This window comes from Macaca thibetana, chromosome 5, assembly GCF_024542745.1.
Source record: "Macaca thibetana thibetana isolate TM-01 chromosome 5, ASM2454274v1, whole genome shotgun sequence".
Classification (NCBI taxonomy): domain Eukaryota; kingdom Metazoa; phylum Chordata; class Mammalia; order Primates; family Cercopithecidae; genus Macaca; species Macaca thibetana.
In genome coordinates, this window is record NC_065582.1 from 86844186 (window position 1) to 86865602 (window position 21417).

At 37.9% G+C, this 21417-nt stretch overlaps 1 protein-coding gene across 3 annotated transcripts in view; it reads right to left on the reverse strand.

The window, feature by feature from the left end:
• The window catches only part of BANK1 (B cell scaffold protein with ankyrin repeats 1), a 315067-nt gene that overhangs the window by 27231 nt on the left and 266419 nt on the right, over positions 1 to 21417 (reverse strand). For all 3 annotated transcript variants that reach the window (XM_050791915.1, XM_050791913.1, XM_050791914.1), the window contains exon 11: positions 10375 to 10443. In XM_050791915.1, coding sequence (XP_050647872.1) covers positions 10375 to 10443 — 69 coding nt within the window. The remainder of the gene's footprint in view (positions 1 to 10374; positions 10444 to 21417) is intronic.

Consider the following 21417-nt stretch of genomic DNA (forward strand, 5'->3'; position numbering starts at 1 on the left):
TGCCCTACTAGGTTGGGGAAGTTCTCCTGGATGATATCCTGAAGAGTGTTTTCCAACTTGGTTCCATCTTCCCCCTCACTTTCAGGTACCCAATCAGACGTAGATTTGGTCTTTTTTCATAATCCCATACTTCTTGCAGGCTTTGTTCATTTCTTTTTCTTCTTTTTTCTTTTGGTTTCTCTTCTTGCTTCATTTCATTCATTTGATCCTCAATCGCAGATACTCTTTCTTCCAGTTGATCGAGTCGGTTACTGAAGCTTGTGCATTTGTCACATATTTCTGGTGTCATGGTTTTCATCTCTTTCATTTCGTTTATGACCTTCTCTGCATTAATTACTCTAGCCATGAAAAATTCTTCCACTTTTTTTTCAAGATTTTTAGTTTCTTTGCGCTGGGTACGTAATTCCTCCTTTAGCTCTGAGAAGTTTGATGGACTGAAGCCTTCTTCTCTCATCTCGTCAAAGTCATTCTCCGTCCAGCTTTGATCCGTTGCTGGCGATGAGCTGCGCTCCTTTGCCGGGGGAGATGCGCTCTTATTTTTTGAATTTCCAGCTTTTCTGCCCTGCTTTTTCCCCATCTTTGTGGTTTTATCTGCCTCTGGTCTTTGATGATGGTGATGTACTGATGGGGTTTTGGTGTAGGTGTCCTTCCTGTTTGATAGTTTTCCTTCTAACAGTCAGGACCCTCAGCTGTAGGTCTGTTGGAGATTGCTTGAGGTCCACTCCAGACCCTGTTTGTCTGGGTATCAGCAGCAGAGGCTGCAGAAGATAGAATATTGCTGAACAGTGAGTGTACCTGTCTGATTTTGCTTTGGAGGCTTCTTCTCAGGGGGTACTCCACCCTGTGAGGTGTGGGGTGTCAGACTGCCCCTAGTGGGAGATGTCTCCCAGTTAGGCTACTCAGGGGTCAGGGACCCACTTGAGCAGGCAGTCTGTCCCTTCTCAGATCTCAACCTCTGTGTTGGGAGATCCACTGCTCTCTTCAAAGCTGTCAGACAGAGTCATTTGCGTCTGCAGAGGTTTCTGCTGCGTTTGTTATTGTTTACTGTGCCCTGTCCCCAGAGGTGGAGTCTACAGAGACAGGCAAGTTTCCTTGAGCTGCTGTGAGCTCCACCCAGTTTGAGCTTCCCAGCAGCTTTGTTTACCTACTTAAGCCTCAGCAATGGCGGGCGCCCCTCCCCCAGCCTCGCTGCTGCCTTGCCGGTAGATCACAGACTGCTGTGCTAGCAATGAGGGAAGCTCCGTGGGCGTGGGACCCTCCCGGCCAGGTGTGGGATATAATCTCCTGGTGTGCCTGTTTGCTTAAAGCGCAGTATTGGGGTGGGAGTTACCCAATTTTCCAGGTGTTGTGTGTCTCAGTTCCCCTGGCTAGGAAAAGGGATTCCCTTCCCCCTTGCGCTTCCCAGGTGAGGCGATGCCTCGCCCTGCTTCAGCTCTCGCTGGTCGGGCTGCAGCAGCTGACCAGCACTGATTGTCTGGCACTCCCCAGTGAGATGAACCCAGTACCTCAGTTGAAAATGCAGAAATCACCGGCCTTCTGTGTCGCTCGTGCTGGGAGTTGGAGACTGGAGCTGTTCCTATTCGGCCATCTTGCTCCACCCCAGGTGGGGGGGGGGGGGGGGGGGGGGGGGGGGGGGGGGGTGGGAGGGGGGGGGTGGGGGGGGGGGGGGGGGGGGGGGGGGGGGGGGTGGGGGGGGGGGGGGGGGGGGCCCCCCCAAGCCTCTCATTTTCACAGTTTACTATTCTTTGTCTAATTCAGTAGCTAAGTAACTGGCTAACTGCTTTTTTGAGTCTTCATTTTCTTTGAGGGCTCCAGTGCCATGTGAAACTATTAAGCTTTTCTCTTGTTAATCTATTTTACATCAATTTAATTCTCAGTCCTGGCTTGTACCCTAAGAAGATGGAGGTGGAGTGTTTTTGCCACTACAGTCTTTTGCCCACATTTCAGTGTGTATCTTTTTATGAGGGAGATTATATAACATGGTATTTGGAGCCAGGTAGATGAGGGCTTAAAGCTCTTTCTCATTTCATTTTTGTAAACTCCAGTTTCTTTGTCTATAAATGAAGGTAAATAATCCCCTTGTAACAGAGTTGTTGCAAGAGTTGAAGGAGCTAATATGTGTAATGTGCTTTGTTGTGTTTCAGGCTTCTGTTAAAGCTCAGGAAAGTTGTAGTGAGAGTTGTTAAAATGATTACCTGAAATAGTACAGAAGGTGATTACAAGTTCGGCCTCCAGAGTATAACAGAATTGAGTTCAAATTTCACCTCTACCATTTCTTAGCTCTGTGTCCTTGGTTACAAATAATCAATCCATTTTAGAAAGGAAAATAATATCTATCTCATATCTTTGAGGTTTTAATGAACGATTGCTATGCAGATGATTAACACATTTGTCCTCAATGACTGTTCCTGCTCTGTGAGAATGTTTTAACTGATATGAATTTATTGTGATGACTGCTGTTATACATAATCTTGTTTTGTATGTGGTTATAAAGACTATACATATATATGTATTTGTATATACATATATATGAAGGAATTTGAAAGCAGTTACTTTTTAAAATGCAGATTTTAAAATCTTTTTTTATTAATAAAGTAATGAATGAAAAAACATTTTCTTTCTAGTTCCTAGGTATTTTTATATTTTTTGGTCATTGTAACCAGATTATTGCTACTCAATTAGCAATAATTATGTTACATTACATATTTTTTATCACCAATACTTTACATTCATATCTTATAAAGAAATTTACAATAATTATTTAAGTTTACTTCAGTAGTTTTAATACTGTAATTTCTTTTTAAGCTTTTTATTTTGTTTAATTCCTCATTAGTTAGCATATGTTTTGGTTGATACTTTCATAATGACAGAATGGCTATCTTTTCTAAAATTTTGGATATCCAAAAATTATTTTATATTCTTCTTACATGAACAAAATACCTGACTAAATATAAACTTCTTAAGTTGCAGTTTTTTTTCTCAAATAGACTTGGTATTCCATTATCTCAAGTTTCTGTAACACAGATTCTCTAATTTTTTAATGGATTTTGTTAATTTAGTAGAAAATCTAAGTTAAAATACTTGCTCAATACTTTAAGATTGTTTCTTTTTCCTTAGAATCAAAAAGATTTGCTAGGGTGCTTTTAAACACAAACAACGCTCCTGACTTTTTCGTGTCTCATAGTGAGCCCACTCGATCTGCATTATTCATCCTCCAACTTCCCACTTCTCCAAAGATTAGCTTAATAAAGTCATTGATTGTATTTTCTATTCTAGTTTTAAAAAACCTGTCATACTTGAGTTGTATCTCTGTTCTCCACATCTTATTAGTTTTCAGTCTTTCCATGTACTGAGAACAAATCCTTCTTTAATATGTTCTCTAATTCACTGATTTATTTTCATCTAGTGTGAGTCCCTTTTGTTGTGACCGATGTGGATTTTAATTTGCTGTTGAAACTTTAGCTTCTTATTTTATTTTATTTTTATCATACTTCCTCTTGTCAATACCTTTTCTTCATGTCACATGTTTAATCTCATTCTGGTATCTCATCTCAAATGTCTTTCACATATTTTGCTTTCATCTCAGTCTAACCTTGGCCCTTGACTTTCTGCTGCTATTTCCTCTCCATATTTTCCATTTTTTTAATGAGTTCAAACTTTCCTGACATTTTCTTTTTTGGCCCTTGCATTTTGTCACCAACTGCCTAGTACTGAACCTGAAAGTGGGATATTTCAGTTGAAATTAACACATACTGCCTTAGAACTTTTGAAAAAGTTAAAATATTTATAAAAAGCTTCATATTTAAGCAGTTATGCATTGGTAGCTGAAAAGTGCTGTGTGTGTGTGTGTGTGTTTGTGTGTGTGTGTATTTCCCATTTTTTCCATGTTGATAGCTTGGTGCTTTTGATACGATATCTGACAACCTTCCTCATTAATAAATAAATCACTAACAGAAGTATAATTATTCTGAGTCTTTACAAAAAAAAATTATCCTTCCTTTCTTCTGGAGTAGTTTTAGTTGATGAACTTTTTGTTTGTTCTCATCTTTAATACTTCTGGCGTGGTGGCTCATGCCTGTAATCCCAGCATTTTGGGAGGCCAAGGTAGGTGGATCACGAGGTCAAGAGATCAAGACTATCCTGGCCAACATGGTGAAACTCTGTCTCTACTAAAAATACAAAAATTAGCTGGGCATGGTGGTGCACGCCTGTAGTCCTAGCTACTCAGGAGGCTGAGGCAGGAGAATCGGATGAACCCGGAGGCAAAGCCTGCAGTGAGCCGAGATCATGCCACTCTACTCCAGCCTGGCGACAAAGCGAGACTCTGTCAAAAAAAAAAAAACCCAAAAAACCAAAAAAACAAAAACACATCTATGGAATCATTGTTCACCAAGGCTCTTGGTGTTTATATGTCCTTTGGTTCTTTCCCTGTGTTCAGGGATGGACTGCAGAAATCTTTAATAGGTGCAGTTCACAACTCAAGATCCCAGGAGTTAGCAGGTTTTTGTCTAATGCAGCTGCCACGATAGAGGTGGGACATGATTCCCTGGCACTATGTATCTAAGTCTGTGCATAAATTTCTAACAGACTTCTTCACCTTCCCATCCCTCCATTGTAGAGCTTTACTTTAGAGTCCCAGGACCAGCCAAGTGTAGCATTACCCTCCTACACCCCACTTTCAACTGGAAGGAATATTTTATGCATGTACATGGAAAGATCAGAGCTGGGACACAGAGTACTTGTAAAAATTAACATTTATGTAGCAGAGAGGTAGCTGGGGTCAGGAGGTAAGGGAGGGATTAAATATCTTTCCACCTTCTATTATGAGCAAAGGACTGATTTGTTTCATAGACAGTAGGGGTAGACTACTGATTTTTAAATTTGTCTCAATTAACTTTTCTCAACCTTAGAATTAATTGGAATTAGTTCTAGATGCCAGTAAGCTTATTTTCCAGTCTTTGTTCTCCCTGTTATTAAGAATTTCATCTTTTTTGTGTGTGCTTTGACTACATTTCTGAGATACAACACTGTGAGTTGCTAACATATTGCTATTTCAGACAAAACTGAGCTATTACACAAAATTTTCAAGGTATGACTTTAACAACAACAAAAAACTTTTGTGAGCAATATGACAAATGGAAATGTAAGTATACTGGAAAAGAGAAAAGAGGCCATTATTCTTTTATGGAGTACAAATGACCACATTTTGACAATTTTCCCTCTTTTCTGTTTAATATATCCAGTACTGGCAAAAACAGCCCGATGAAAATACCTCAGAGATCAGCATTCTCTTTTTCCCATGTAAGGGTAATATCTTCCCCATTTCTCCAGGTCTCCTGCTTCTAGACAATTTTATTATTTAACATTTATCAAAGCGCTACAGCAACATACACTTATAGAACACAGAAAGGATATGTTGCCTGACTACCTCTTTCCCATCAGTATGCACACTCCTGCCCTACAAAAGACCAGCCAATAATGGTTTTGTAGTCTGGAGTGAGGACTTGGTGCGCAGGGACTATACTAGGGATTACAAGCTCATAAGTCTATAGGGACCATGCAGATAAAATTACTGAGCAAATAAGATTTAGTACTTACTTGTTAAATACATTTGAATAGTTTTCATTAGCAAAAATAAATATGTTCCTTCATTTTTTTCATAAACTGACTCTCTTGATATCTCTTTTATTTTCTCACTTTTGATAGAATTATGACTTTAGAGAAATGTGTTCCAAATATAAGAAGACAACACGGAAAGCATGATAACAAATGATAATAGTCATTTGTTGCAATTCGTACATTTATATAATAGGGAGTGGTTGGAAATTTGAATATTTCAGGAAACATGGTCTTAAATGCTGGCAAAAGTTTTAAATTATATTGTGTGGGTTATTGTTAAAATATAATTTACTTAGGGGCTAAGTTTGACCACACGTAGTCTCTGAAACATAGTTTCTTTTGGTGGGAATTTTTTAATGTTGATTTTGAGATTTTTGCTGATTACTATCTCATCTATTCGACTTTTAGTTCATATCTAAGGTAGGGCTAGGCAACCAAAGTTTAAAAGCTCTGCAAATAATTCTTATGCTCATCTGAGTTGGAAGTGACTGGTATAGGCAGTTGGTTAGGGTGGATGTGCTCCTTCTACCCACAGAACCTTACCCTTCAAAGAAATGGGTTTTTTTAGCAGCAGCCAATCCGTACAGATTGGCAGCAACCTGATTCTTGCGTGTTTGGAGGCAAGAATTCGGCTGAGGGGCATAAGGCACAGGAGAGACCAAGGCAAGTTTTAGATAGAGTAGTATTGAAAGTTTATTAAAAGGTTTTAGAGCAGGAATGAAAGGAAGTAAGGTACACTTGAAAGAGGGCCAAGTGGGCAACCTGAGAGATCCAAGTGCCCTTGACATGGGGTTTTAAACATTGGTATGGTTCTGGGGTTAGTGTCTCTCCTCCTTTGATTTTTCCTTGGGGCAGGCTATCTGCAAACGCAGTGCCCTGCCAGCACCTGGGAGGAGCCGCATGTGCAGTATGTTTACTGAAGTTGTGCATATGCTCATTTAGGTGTTTTTCCCTTACCAGTTGAGCGTTCCTAGAGAAAAGTCATATGCCAGTTAAACCCCACCATTTTGCCTCTTAGTGCACATGCTTGCGCCCACTTGTCCAACTCCTGAGATCTTATTGGGAAGCTGCTGATCTCCAGCTTCAGGTGTTTTCTGTCTATTGAGAGACTGCCTTTCGCTGGCACTGGCTGTGACCAATTATGGTTTTAGAGAGACAGTTTAACAACTACCTAACCATAACCTGGTGGTCGTATGATATTCCTGGGTGGGTAGCCCTCTTCTGCCGTGCTCGTGTCTGCCTAGCTGCCTACACTAACAGTTTGCCCTCTAAGAGTGAGAGCAACAACACACCCTTGATAAGGTTCATTTGCCTATATGGCTGAGGACATCTGTGGATGTAATCCATGATCACAGGGAGGCAGCTTGTTCAGAATGCTTGAACCTCGTCAGTTGCCACATGTCATATCCAAGGTAAGACTATGCTAGTAAGATGGGGATGATCTTGACATAGATAGAAAAGGCCCTTCTGTACAGTCCAAGATGTGAACAAACTTGACCCTAGACTATATATGATTTTGTAAAATAAGGAAAATAGGCCAGATATTTCCATCTTTGAACAAGGAGCCCTTAAATTCTTTCAACATTTTTGACTTGATCATGTTCACTTAGAAATCTTCTAATGACTAAGTATATTTTATAGAAACTTTATTATCTGGCAGAGACCAAATAATGCAAGCAATCTAGTCACTGGAAAGCCATCTTCCTTTATTATAGGTTTAATGACTGGAATTGGGGGTATGAATCAGTCTTCTGTGAGCTTCGATAACATAACCCAGACTTCAAGATCCTGATCAGCTCCAAAGACACTGGCAAAATGCAGTTCTCTGTCTTCCAGCATTGAAGAACAAACCCTTGATGGCTCTATAAAGCTCAGTTTTGGGAAGGAGGATGGAAGTGCGCTTGTTCATCTATGATAGCACTCCTTAGCATTTTCTAATTTCAAATCCAAATTGGGAAAATTGACTTTTAAACTGTTTTGATGGAAAATTTTATCTGTGATCCAAAGTCTTCAGCATTTTTCCTTACATTTTTTCAAGATGTGAAAACTGAGTTGAAGAAATCTGTTGAGTTTCCATGGAAATGGTGCCAATTAATTATTTTTTTCTTCCTTAGGAAAATTCCTTGACTTAGCAATAATGTAACTTCCTGGCAATCCCTTGCCAGTCTTAAACTTAGTGCACTTGAAATGCTTATACTTTCAATGGGAAAATAGTTGAATCTCATAATCCCTTTTCCCTCCAGCATATAGAGGAAGAATTAAATAATAATTCCTGTTTACCTTCTTTAGAGAACTTGTCTAGTCCCTTTAGAAAATCTTGCCTCTGAAAAACATTATATAAAAGGCCCTTTTTATTGTTTTCTACCAAATAAAGAGATTATCACTAGTGAAGTATGTACTGCTTTTCCTAGTACACCATGAAATCCCAGGATATTTGAAGAATATTCATTAATTAGGTAATAAGCAGTTTTCATTGCCTAGTATGTTACATGGACTGAATGGTCATAATATCTGCAACAGTTTAGAGAAATACGGTTGGATGAAATCAGCCTTTTTAGGTATTTAAGTACTTAATTCTTTTATTTCTAAATATTCCAAAGTATTCCTAATTATCTTTTTTTCATGCTAACTGCTGATTTCCTGTACACTATAGTCATCAGGGAGGTTTTTAGAGAAACATTTGGTAAGGATTGATGTTCCCTTAGTCCTTACAAATAAAACAATATTCTGTTCAATTCTGGTACATTACTGATATCCAGAAATAAAGGAATGTAAGGAAACTGCTCTAAGATGACTAATCAAAAATATCATCAATAAGTTGGACTTAAGTATGTACAGAGAAAAAATATTACAGATAAAATATGATTAAAATGTTAGTATCTGAGTCCCCACAGAATTTAAAAAAATCTAGTGGTAATTGACCTTGATTATGCAAATTAGGTAACAAGATATAGACAGACAGTAATCAATACAATATTCCATAATTAGGTCCTCGTTTCCCTTTGCCACACTCTCCTCCCCTTTTTCTGTGTGCAGATGGGTACTAGTTGTCTATACAAGGTAGAATAATGATAGGGCTGTACTAAGCTTAACAGATACTAGCAGCCCTTCCAGGCATTGCTCTCTGTGGGATGGCCAGAAGGATAATTGATATAATCAAACATTCAAAGGATCTCTTCATTACACTTGATACTCGTCACTTCCCTTCATCTCCTGTGGCCCTCTTCGCATTTTCCCCTTACTTCTAACATAATTTAATTAAAAATATGGTAATTGAATAACTTATAAGAAAAACACTTCAGGGATTTTTCTCCCAAAAAGCTCAAAGCATCTCCTCTCTTCATTCTTTCCAAAGCTCTGTGAGGTACGTAGGGGAAGCCAGGTAGAAATAATCTCATCTACTTCGTTTAATTCTTTAGTAGCTCTTCTGATCCTAATTGTACAATGATCTCACATGGAGCTTTGCATTTATTTCTTGAGAGAGCTGAAGGCACAGTGGGATGATAATAGTAGACTTAAAAAGGATCTATCTTCCTCCTTAAATATGAAATCACTAAAAATGGAAAACTGTCAAATAAAGAGTTTTTCGCATGTAAATTTACAAGCAGTGTATTCAAGTGTTTCATGAGAGAATAAAAGTTCAGCTTCATCATGTGTTGCAATCAAACACCATGTATTAATTGGAAGAATGATCTAAGTACCACCTTGCTGTTGTAAAATAATGCCACTTGAAGTGATGGGTGAGGATTACCCATTTAAGAATGAACCTTTGTTTGAAGGATGATTCATAATGCCCTAGGAGCAGGTCCATTGAGGGTCTGTATTTAATAGTTCAGTGGGTGTTAGAATTTGGTGCAATCCATTCCCAGCCATCTTTACAATTGCAAAAAAGGAGCCTGACTTAGTAGTTGCTGTGAAATAATTTCCTGGTTTTATTCCAGTGTCCCTCTCAACAATTTAGTGGCACCAATTTCAAGGAAATATTAATTTGGACTGAAGTTATTTCAAAGATGGGCCTGTATATACGCATTCGTTATCATAGGCAGCTAATGTTACCCCCTACCTCTGCCACCTTTAATGTTTTTCATTTTTGAACGTTGAATAAAGCCTTATTGTCAGATTAAAAAAATCATAATAAAAATTCTGCTAGAGTCTCTCTTTTCAGTAGAAGACAAACATTTCAGGGAAAACTGGAGGCAGAAAATATTCTGTCTGTGGAAGATGTTTCTGTGGCTATAGTTTTCAGCTTTTCTCTGCATAACAAATAATTGTTCAACAAATGTTAGATCAAGTGCTGAAGGCAAGAGAACAGTTGAAAAGGATGCAATGTTTGGTTGGCATTCAGTGCAAACCATAGAAAAGTCACGCTAACCCCTTTCTTTGGAGGAATCAAATCATTTGCCACTCCTACCAAGTTAGGTTCCAGAGGGTTCCCTTACAGGTCTATGAAAACATGGCCTCTGATGCATCTTAGAGAAGTTTTCTTACTTGATCTTCCTGGAACCCTCATGATAACATTGACAACACTACCACAAACATTCTGACAAGGCCATTTCATGCCTTTGTTAATTAAAATAATTTTCTTGTATTAACTGTATTATGGCAAAATTATATTGTGTGAGATTAAGAGTAAAATTTATAAAGCACACAATTACATACTTCTGTCCTAGGAGGCTTTATTCAGTATTCATATGATTTCTTGATATTTTACTTAGAGATTACTAAATAGACTGAAGTTAGAGTTAGTGTTAGTACCTTGTTTCTTAGGAAGACCACGGAACTTGTCATCATCAGATTGTCTTCTGGCTGTCTTTTGTTGAAACACTGTAAAAAATAAAGAACATATTATTTACTGAACATAAATGTTCAAAATATCCATACTGTAGAAGTCTCCAGGAAGCCAGAATGCAATATGTCATTTTCCTGAGTATCAGTTCCTGCATTGTATTATTTTTGAGTAGGAAGATTATCAAATTTACAATTCTCTCATTTGTGCAGCTTATCAGTCATTTCAGAAAGCATTTTCATTGAGTAGAGTAGTATAATGCTGATGGAATGCCTCATTGAACTATTTAAATCAAGATATGATTCCATTTTGATATCAGGTAAGAATAAAAGCTGCATTATGTTAAAAGCGATAAATGTTAAAATCATATGAAAAATTTCATTTGCACAGAAATTACCCATGCTGACTTTTTGATGATATGCAAGGATAATGACTGTTTTTCTTAAACAGGTAAAAAGACTCTTGTATTTCACAGATGTAATAATAAAAAAGATACTTTATTCTTGCCTCATCTATCTAGACCACAGACCTATTAAAACAGCTTATTTGAATTACTTCATTATCTGAAAAGTGCTTTGTTCTCATTTATTATTTCTCACACGAAATTCTGGGAGACAAGTCAGCATTACTCACCCCATTTTGCAGATGAAAGATAAAATTGATTGTTTAATACTTATTGAGCACCCACAAAGTTCCATATAGCTTCTGGCATTTGTTAATAAAAAAGTCCAGACTCTTTACAACTTTACTTTAGAAAATGAACATCTCAGAGTTACATTTATTTTTTGTGGGCAGTGTGAATTACAGGGTTTGGGAACTGGAAAAAGCTCTGGAGATTTAGTCCAACCTCATATGTTTATAGATGAGGGAGATGGAAGTAACTAGCTTGTAAAAAGGCTAAGCAATTTTGCAATGATCTCAGAGTAGCAGAGATGTGATTTAAACCCACAAGCCTTGAACTTCCATCTATTGCTTGGTTCCTTATAGCACTGCAGCCTCTTCCCTTCCATAACTATTCTCTTATAAAGATAAATAAGGAGATAGAGGGAGAGGATTAAAAGGGAACTCAGAACATTTCCAACACAGTTGTATCTCTTGTTCCTTTTAGCAGTTCTACAGAATTTCCTGGGGTAATTGAACTGAGGCCTGTGGGAGTGAATGTGTTTTGGCTGGATGGTGCTGGACCACTGTGATTGGCAGAAACATCCCAACAGTTACCCTAGATTTCTGTCTTTGGTTTTCATATTCTTTTTTTTTTTTTTTTTTTGCTGATCTATTTATTTATTTATTTATTATTAATATACTTTAAGTTCTAGGGTACATGTGCATAACGTGCAGGTTTGTTACATATGTATACTTGTGCCATGTTGGTGTGCTGCACCCATCAACTCGTCAGCACCCATCAACTCGTCATTTACATCAGGTATCACTCCCAATGCAATCCCTCCCCCCTCCCCCCTCCCCATGATAGGCCCCGGTGTGTGATGTTCCCCTTCCCGAGTCCAAGTGATCTCATTGTTCAGTTCCCACCTATGAGTGAGAACATGCGGTGTTTGGTTTTGTGTTCTTGTGATAGTTTGCTAAGAATGATGGTTTCCAGCTGCATCCATGTCCCTACAAAGGACACAAACTCATCCTTTTTAATGGCTGCATAGTATTCCATGGTGTATATGTGCCACTTTTTCTTAATCCAATCTGTCACTGATGGACATTTGGGTTGATTCCAAGTCTTTGCTATTGTGAATAGTGCCGCAATAAACATACGTGTGCATGTGTCTTTATAGCAGCATGATTTATAATCCTTTGGGTATATATCCAGTAATGGGATGGCTGGGTCATATGGTACATCTAGTTCTAGATCCTTGAGGAATCGCCATACTGTTTTCCATAATGGTTGAACTAGTTTACAATCCCACCAACAGTGTAAAAGTGTTCCTATTTCTCCACATCCTCTCCAGCACCTGTTGTTTCCTGACTTTTTAATGATCGCCATTCTAACTGGTGTGAGATGGTATCTCATTGTGGTTTTGATTTGCATTTCTCTGATGGCCAGTGATGATGAGCATTTTTTCATGTGTCTGTTAGCTGTATGAATGTCTTCTTTTGAGAAATGTCTGTTCATATCCTTTGCCCACTTTTTGATGGGGTTGTTTGTTTTTTTCTTGTAAACTTGTTTGAGTTCTTTGTAGGTTCTGGATATTAGCCCTTTGTCAGATGAGTAGATTGCAAAAATTTTCTCCCATTCTGTAGGTTGCCTGTTCGCTCTGATGGTAGTTTCTTTTGTTGTGCAGAAGCTCTTTAGCTTAATTAGATCCCATTTGTCAATTTTGGCTTTTGCTGCCGTTGCTTTTGGTGTTTTAGACATGAAGTCTTTGCCCATGCCTATGTCCTGAATGGTACTACCTAGGTTTTCCTCTAGGATTTTTATGGTATTAGGTCTAACATTTAAGTCTCTAATCCATCTTGAATTAATTTTTGTATAAGGAGTAAGGAAAGGATCCAGTTTCAGCTTTCTACTTATGGCTAGCCAATTTTCCCAGCACCATATATTAAATAGGGAATCCTTTCCCCATTTCTTGTTTCTCTCAGGTTTGTCAAAGATCAGTTGGCTGTAGATGTGTGGTATTATTTCTGAGGACTCTGTTCTGTTCCATTGGTCTATATCTCTGTTTTGGTACCAGTACCATGCTGTTTTGGTTACTGTAGCCTTGTAGTATAGTTTGAAGTCAGGTAGCGTGATGCCTCCAGCTTCGTTCTTTTGACTTAGGATTGTCTTGGAGATGCGGGCTCTTTTTTGGTTCCATATGAACTTTAAAGCAGTTTTTTCCAATTCTGTGAAGAAACTCATTGGTAGCTTGATGGGGATGGCATTGAATCTATAAATTACCTTGGGCAGTATGGCCATTTTCACGATATTGATTCTTCCTATCCATGAGCATGGTATATTCTTCCATTTATTTGTGTCCTCTTTTATTTCACTGAGCAGTGGTTTGTAGTTCTCCTTGAAGAGGTCCTTTACATCCCTTGTAAGTTGGATTCCTACGTATTTTATTCTCTTTGAAGCAATTGTGAATGGAAGTTCATTCATGATTTGGCTCTCTGTTTGTCTGTTACTGGTGTATAAGAATGCTTGTGATTTTTGCACATTAATTTTGTATCCTGAGACTTTGCTGAAGTTGCTTATCAGCTTAAGGAGATTTTGGGCTGAGACAATGGGGTTTTCTAAATATACAATCATGTCATCTGCAAACAGGGACAATTTGATTTCTTCTTTTCCTAACTGAATACCCTTGATTTCTTTCTCTTGCCTAATTGCCCTAGCCAGAACTTCCAATACTATGTTGAATAGGAGTGGTGAGAGAGGGCATCCCTGTCTTGTGCCAGTTTTCAAAGGGAATTTTTCCAGTTTTTGCCCATTCAGTATGATATTGGCTGTGGGTTTGTCATAAATAGCTCTTATTATTTTGAGGTACGTTCCATCAATACCGAATTTATTGAGCGTTTTTAGCATGAAGGGCTGTTGAATTTTGTCAAAAGCCTTTTCTGCATCTATTGAGATAATCATGTGGTTCTTGTCTTTGGTTCTGTTTATATGCTGGATGATGTTTATTGATTTGCGAATGTTGAACCAGCCTTGCATCCCAGGGATGAAGCCCACTTGATCATGGTGGATAAGCTTTTTGATGTGTTGCTGAATCCGGTTTGCCAGTATTTTATTGAGGATTTTTGCATCGATGTTCATCAGGGATATTGGTCTAAAATTCTCTTTTTTGGTTGTGTCTCTGCCAGGCTTTGGTATCAGGATGATGTTGGCCTCATAAAATGAGTTAGGGAGGATTCCCTCTTTTTCTATTGATTGGAATAGTTTCAGAAGGAATGGTACCAACTCCTCCTTGTACCTCTGGTAGAATTTAGCTGTGACTCCATCTGGTCCTGGACTTTTTTTGGTTGGTAGGATATTAATTATTGCCTCAATTTCAGAGCCTGCTATTGGTCTATTCAGGGATTCAACTTCTTCCTGGTTTAGTCTTGGAAGAGTGTAAGTGTCCAGGAAATTATCCATTTCTTCTAGATTTTCCAGTTTATTTGCATAGAGGTGTTTATAGTATTCTCTGATGGTAGTTTGTATTTCTGTGGGGTCGGTGGTGATATCCCCTTTATCATTTTTAATTGCGTCGATTTGATTCTTCTCTCTTTTCTTCTTTATTAGTCTTGCTAATGGTCTATCAATTTTGTTGATCTTTTCAAAAAACCAACTCCTGGATTCATTGATTTTTTGGAGGGTTTTTTGTGTCTCTATCTCCTTCAGTTCTGCTCTGATCTTAGTTATATTTCTTGCCGTCTGCTAGCTTTCGAATGTGTTTGCTCTCGCTTCTCTAGTTCTTTTAATTGCGATGTTAGAGTGTCAATTTTAGATCTTTCCTGCTTTCTCTTGTGGGCATTTAGTGCTATAAATTTCCCTCTACACACTGCTTTAAATGTGTCCCAGAGATTCTGGTATGTTGTATCTTTGTTCTCATTGGTTTCAAAGAACATCTTTATTTCTGCCTTCATTTCGTTATGTACCCAGTAGTCATTCAGGAGCAGGTTGTTCAGTTTCCATGTAGTTGAGCGGTTTTGATTGAGGTTCTTAGTCCTGAGTTCTAGTTTGATTGCACTGTGGTCTGAGAGACAGTTTGTTATAATTTCTGTTCTTGTACATTTGCTGAGGAGTGCTTTACTTCCAATTACATGGTCAATTTTGGAGTAAGTACGATGTGGTGCTGAGAAGAATGTATATTCTGTTGATTTTGGGTGGAGAGTTCTATAGATGTCTATTAGGTCTGCTTGTTGCAGAGATGAGTTCAATTCCTGGATATCCTTGTTAATTTCTGTCTCGTTGATCTGTCTAATGTTGACAGTGGAGTGTTGAAGTCTCCCATTATTTTTGTATGGGAGTCTAAGTCTCTTTGTAAGTCTCTAAGGACTTGCTTTATGAATCTGGGTGCTCCTGTATTGGGTGCATATATATTTAGGATAGTTAGCTCTTCCTGTTGAATTGATCCCTTTACCATTATGTAATGGCCTTCTTTGTCTCTTTTGATCTTTGATGGTTTAAAGTCTGTTTTATCAGAGACTAGTATTGCAACCCCTGCTTTTTTTTGTTCTCCAATTGCTTGGTAAATCTTCCTCCATCCCTTTATTTTGAGCCTATGTATGTCTCTGCGTGTGAGATGGGTCTCCTGAATACAGCAGACTGATGGGTCTTGACTCTTTATCCAGTTTTCCAGTCTGTGTCTTTTAATTGGAGCATTTAGTCCATTTACATTTAAGGTTAATATTGTTATGTGTGAACTTGATCCTGCCATTATGATATTAACTGGTTATTTTGCTCGTTAGTTGATGCAGTTTCTTCATAGCCTCGATGGTCTTTACATTTTGGCATGTTTTTGCAATGGCTGGTACCGGTTGTTCCTTTCCATGTTTAGTGCTTCCTTCAGGGTCTCTTGTAAGGCAGGCCTAGTGGTGACAAAATCTCTAAGCATTTGCTTATCTGTAAAGGAATTTATTTCTCCTTCACTTATGAAACTTAGTTTGGCTGGATATGAAATTCTGGGTTTAAAATTCTTTTCTTTAAGAATGTTGAATATTGGCCCCCACTCTCTTCTGGCTTGTAGAGTTTCTGCCGAGAGATCTGCTGTTAGTCTGATGGGCTTCCCTTTGTGGGTAACCCGACCTTTCTCTCTGGCTGCCCTTAAGATGTTTTCCTTCATTTCAACTTTGGTGAATCTGGCAATTATGTGTCTTGGAGTTGCTCTTCTCGAGGAGTATCTTTGTGGCGTTCTCTGTATTTCCTGGATTTGAATGTTGGCCTGCCCTACTAGGTTGGGGAAGTTCTCCTGGATGATATCCTGAAGAGTGTTTTCTAACTTGGTTCCATCTTCCCCCTCACTTTCAGGTACCCCAATCAGACGTAGATTTGGTCTTTTTACATAATCCCATACTTCCTGCAGGCTTTGTTCATTTCTTTTTCTTCTTTTTTCTTTTGGTTTCTCTTCTCGCTTCATTTCATTCATTTGATCCTCAATCCCTGATACTCTTTCTTCCAGTTGATCGAGTCGGTTACTGAAGCTTGTGCATTTGTCACGTATTTCTGGTGTCATGGTTTTCATCTCTTTCATTTCGTTTATGACCTTCTCTGCATTAATTACTCTAGCCATCAATTCTTCCACTTTTTTTTCAAGATTTTTAGTTTCTTTGCGCTGGGTACGTAATTCCTCCTTTAGCTCTGAGAAGTTTGATGGACTGAAGCCTTCTTCTCTCATCTCGTCAAAGTCATTCTCCGTCCAGCTTTGATCCGTTGCTGGCGATGAGCTGCACTCCTTTGCCGGGGGAGATGTGCTCTTATTTTTTGAATTTCCAGCTTTTCTGCCCTGCTTTTTCCCCATCTTTGTGGTTTTATCTGCCTCTGGTCTTTGATGATGGTGATGTACTGATGGGGTTTTGGTGTAGGTGTCCTTCCTGTTTGATAGTTTTTCTTCTAACAGTCAGGACCCTCAGCTGTAGGTCTGTTGGAGATTGCTTGAGGTCCACTCCAGACCCTGTTTGCCTCAGTTGAAAATGCAGAAATCACAGGTCTTCTGTGTCGCTCGCGCTGGGAGTTGGAGACTGGAGCTGTTCCTATTCGGCCATCTTGCTCCGCCCCCCCGGTTTTCATATTCTTTAAACCAATATAAGATCAAAGACATACCTGTGATTAACCCCAGAGACTTTTTTTTAAATGAAATTTCCCCCTCATCTGATCAACAATTAGTTGTTAAACACGTATAATTTGCCAGATGCTGTCAAGACAAAGAGTACTCCCTTCAACTGTGCTCTTTTAAACAGAAGAGACAAAATATGTTTCAAAGTTTAATGTGTTTGAGAAAAAGTATACACATAAAATAATGTTTTTGGTTGAAAATCAGTTTTCTACTCCAAGTTAGTACATGGAAAACATGCTAAATATAACTAACTGGCAAGTTCTGGGTTTGCGGCTTACCTACATTTTTCCTAAAATAAAATATAGTGAGGAATATATAGCATATGAATATATGTTAGGATATTAAAATAAGTGTTATAAGAGGTACTTGATTTTTCTATTTGCTAGTTTTAAAAGTCTTTAAAATGCAATGCTTTAAAAATTTTAATAACATGCAGTTTCTGTGCCTTTCTGCCAATATTGTTAAGATATAACTGAGAATGTTTAAGACGAAAAAGCTGGCATCATTAATATGGGAAATGACCTGAATCCAAAGATCCATGCAGACAATAAATTCTTCAAATAAAAATTACATTAGTTGATAAGTTTTTAAAATTCTGCTGAGGTTTGAAGCTACAAAGTACTTGGAAATGAAATTATTTTTTCAGCTTTTTGGCATTAATTTGTTACAAATCACTTTACACCCTATATGTTACTGGAATCCTTTTTGCTGATAACAAATGCTCAGCTTGTGTGAAACAACAGTAAATGTTAAACAAATAAATGCTCTCTTTCAGTTACTAGATTAAGAAGTTACAAGGAGTGTATGTTTTATCGTTGCGATTTCACCAGGGCTTATATTCGGAACAGCTGGGTACAAGGGCAGAATATTGGGATGAGACAGCAGGATACTTTCTACTGAGTGGGGTGATTGTGAAAATGCTGATAATAGGACTCTTTAAAAGCAGACGTGTAGTAGGTCATGCCCACAGTTTAAAGGTTCCCTCTACCTGTTTTACCCACCTCTGAGTTCTCTTTTAATTCACCTGCAGCTGCACCCATACCTCCAGGTTCCCTTTCTCCCACCTACAGATGAGTCTCACTTTCTAAAAAGAAAACAACTAGCAATTAGCATATTGCCAAACACACTGTCTTCCCATCGCTTTCAGTTGGGGAGGTATTTTTAAATATGAGGCAACCTTGGGAAAAGACCTATTCTGTCTTATTTTCTGAAGAAAGCAGTAGCCCATCAAAATTATCACTGAAGCAAACACACCTGTCAAGGACACATATTCCATTAGCCTTATGAAAATAATAGATACAGGTAAAATTTCAGAATCTGTTCATCTCTCTATTTTTACAGTTCCTAATAACTGAAACACTTAAAATTGCTTCAACTAGCAAAACCTTTGTTCTAAAAAACTTTATGTACTTTATATTTACCATGTTCAGCCACCCCACACCACCTTTACAAGAGGTAGATATAAAATCCATAACAGGGTGAGAACTGAGTGTAGGGTTATAGGTCACTCCAATTTATATACAAAAGTACATTATTTTGTAAAGCAAGAGTTGTGGTGAGTTAGACAAGAATTTGTTTTAAACGTATTGTAACCAAAAAGTTGTATACCAGAACACTAGCCAATTTGGCACAGAAGATGGGCTATGGTTTTCTCTTCGTATCAACCACATGAGTGACATGGAAAAAAGGCATTTCCCTCTTTCTCCCCAACTCCCTTCCGGCCTTTATTTTCTTGTCAATAAAGTTAGGGCTTAGATGTGATGATCTCTAATGTTTCACTCAGCTCTAATATTCTGAGATGTTACCATCTTGTTTCCCAAGACACTCCAGGTCCAATGATGCTGGAAAAAATTATTAAGTGAGTATGAATTTAAGTAGAATGCTATGTTTTGAGGAAAACATTATTTATAACCTGGGGGCATAGACTAACATAAAGACGAGGGAGTTTTAAATCACAGGCCAGTGCTAATGTTTTATCATATATTGAGACAATCCTTTCCCTGTGTGTTTGAATTCTTAAAAAATTTACCTCATAAATGTTCAAAACATGCTATCAAAGTAATTACGATATATGTCAACTTTGCTGACTCTCTCCCCAGTGAAATCTTATTTTTCTCCTCCTACCTAAAACTGAAATTTGAGAAGAAAGAAATATGAATGCATTATTAGTTGTTGACACTACCTTTAAACATAAAAAGTCCAGACAAAACAAAACAATTTTTGAGGTTGAAAATAATCCCAAAGAATACAAATTTCCCAAATAACACCCTTTTTTATTTTAAATATTGGTGGAATGACTTCTGTAAAATTTTCTCTAGGATATGACATTGAATGGAAAAAATTAGCATATCATTAAATATTCAAAATGTTAAGCAAAGCAGAACTAGCAGAAGAGCAGAGGAGGAGGAGAAGGTGAAATTTAATGAGTTCACTTGCACTATTCATCTTTCCAGGCTGCATCTGCGAGAATATTCTTCATGTCAACCTCATTTGTGGTCTATTTCAAGAAAAGGGACCCTTCCATAGCTGCCCTTCTTAGAAAATCTGATAATGCTTATTTTGAATTATTTCATAAGTGGCTATAGTGATTAAAACCTGTGCAATTAACAACAGCATTCATTTTGTGAATGATAAACCACAAACCCCTTGATGGTTGTCTATTAGATGTGAAAAGTGAAATGTTATTTAGAGCTGTACAGCTATTATTGATGATAATGCTTGAAACTAGAGATTTTATATAAAATAAAATACGTAGATATGTGTTGTGCTCTGGGCTTTCAGGGAATGATACAGTACAGGGTGGTAGCAGTGTGTTTATTTTTCACCAAAACACCTTTCATTAGGTTGCTAACTACACAGCCAAGTCCTGAGGGTGCAAAGGTAAATAAGACACAGTCATAGTTTTCATATTGTCCTCTATTTTGGTGTATTCATTTAAGTAAAGGTCAAATGTGCCATTAGTGCCTAATGATAAGAGGGAATAGGGATGAGGAACCATCAGGAAGGGCCAGAATCGTAACTCAATCCTTGTAACTTTCTATTCTCCCTGACTTGTTTCCCCAATTTCCCAATTTATACTGTTTAAATCTGATCACAAAAGACACAATAAAGTAAAAAACAAACAATCAAGCAACCACAGTGTAAACAACCCCTTTGTCTAGCCAGCAAATACAGGAAACAGAATGTTTTTACCCTATAAGCAGTCACATTGACTAATCTGAAGCTTAGAGGAAAGATGTGTGTGGGTAGCCTCTTTGCAAATCAGCAAGAGAGACTGAGTGCTCCAGTCAGTTCAAAGCCACCATTTAATTGTGCTAGCAGTATTTATAGGTTATTAACTTGAGAAACCTTATCAAATACAGGCCATTACACTTCAATGGGTACATTCAAGAAGGTGTGGACACAAATAGACAGCCACATCAGCCACATAGTATAAAAATCTTTTACCTGAAAGTAGTTTACCGCATGGCAGACATATGTAGGTGGAGTTGTGGCATTATTTTTTTAAGAAGAAACTGTAAATGGTCAGCCAGAATATATGAGATCACTGACATGGGTTACAGTTTACTATTCAGATAAGCAGAGATGGAAAGTTGGAAAACACATTGCCGCATGAAGGAAAGTGGCGTAAAAATTATAATTCGGTGGTGGTATTAATAAATGCTTTAGTTTCCAAAGGAGAAAACATTAATTTTCCTTTCAAGTTGTAACAAAAACTTTGTTTGATAGAAGTGTTATCATTGAAAACTTCTCCTGAAGGAAGATTTGGGAAATCCCACTATAATTTTTTTTCTACTACTAAGGGACCTAATTTTTACCAGAGTAGAACACAAATTGTTCTCATTTGCATATGTCATCTTTCAATACAAACACAAATATTTACATTCTAGAAATGTTTATAATCCAGGAAGGTGAGTCATTCTGAGCAATGACAATTGGTTTGTGGACCTTGTTCTAATTATAGCTTGAGATCATGGCAATGAGTTTCTTAGTGAAGCCTCCAGTCACCACTGGGTGGGCAGTCTTCCTCCCTCCTGTTAGCAGGAGGCGGCATGTATTGAACAACTATTGCTTGTATAGCACTGAACTGGGGGTTAGTCTCTTCCCATGAGACTTCATTTGGGATCATCTGTTTAATTCTCTTGCTACCTGTTTGTATTCAATAAGGAAATGGTATCAGTATGGACATAACTCTAGTAACATTTCCAGCAATTTTCTTTTGTTTCAAAGAGAAGTAGTTTGGGCAGCCAGTGGAAGACTCTGCAAACT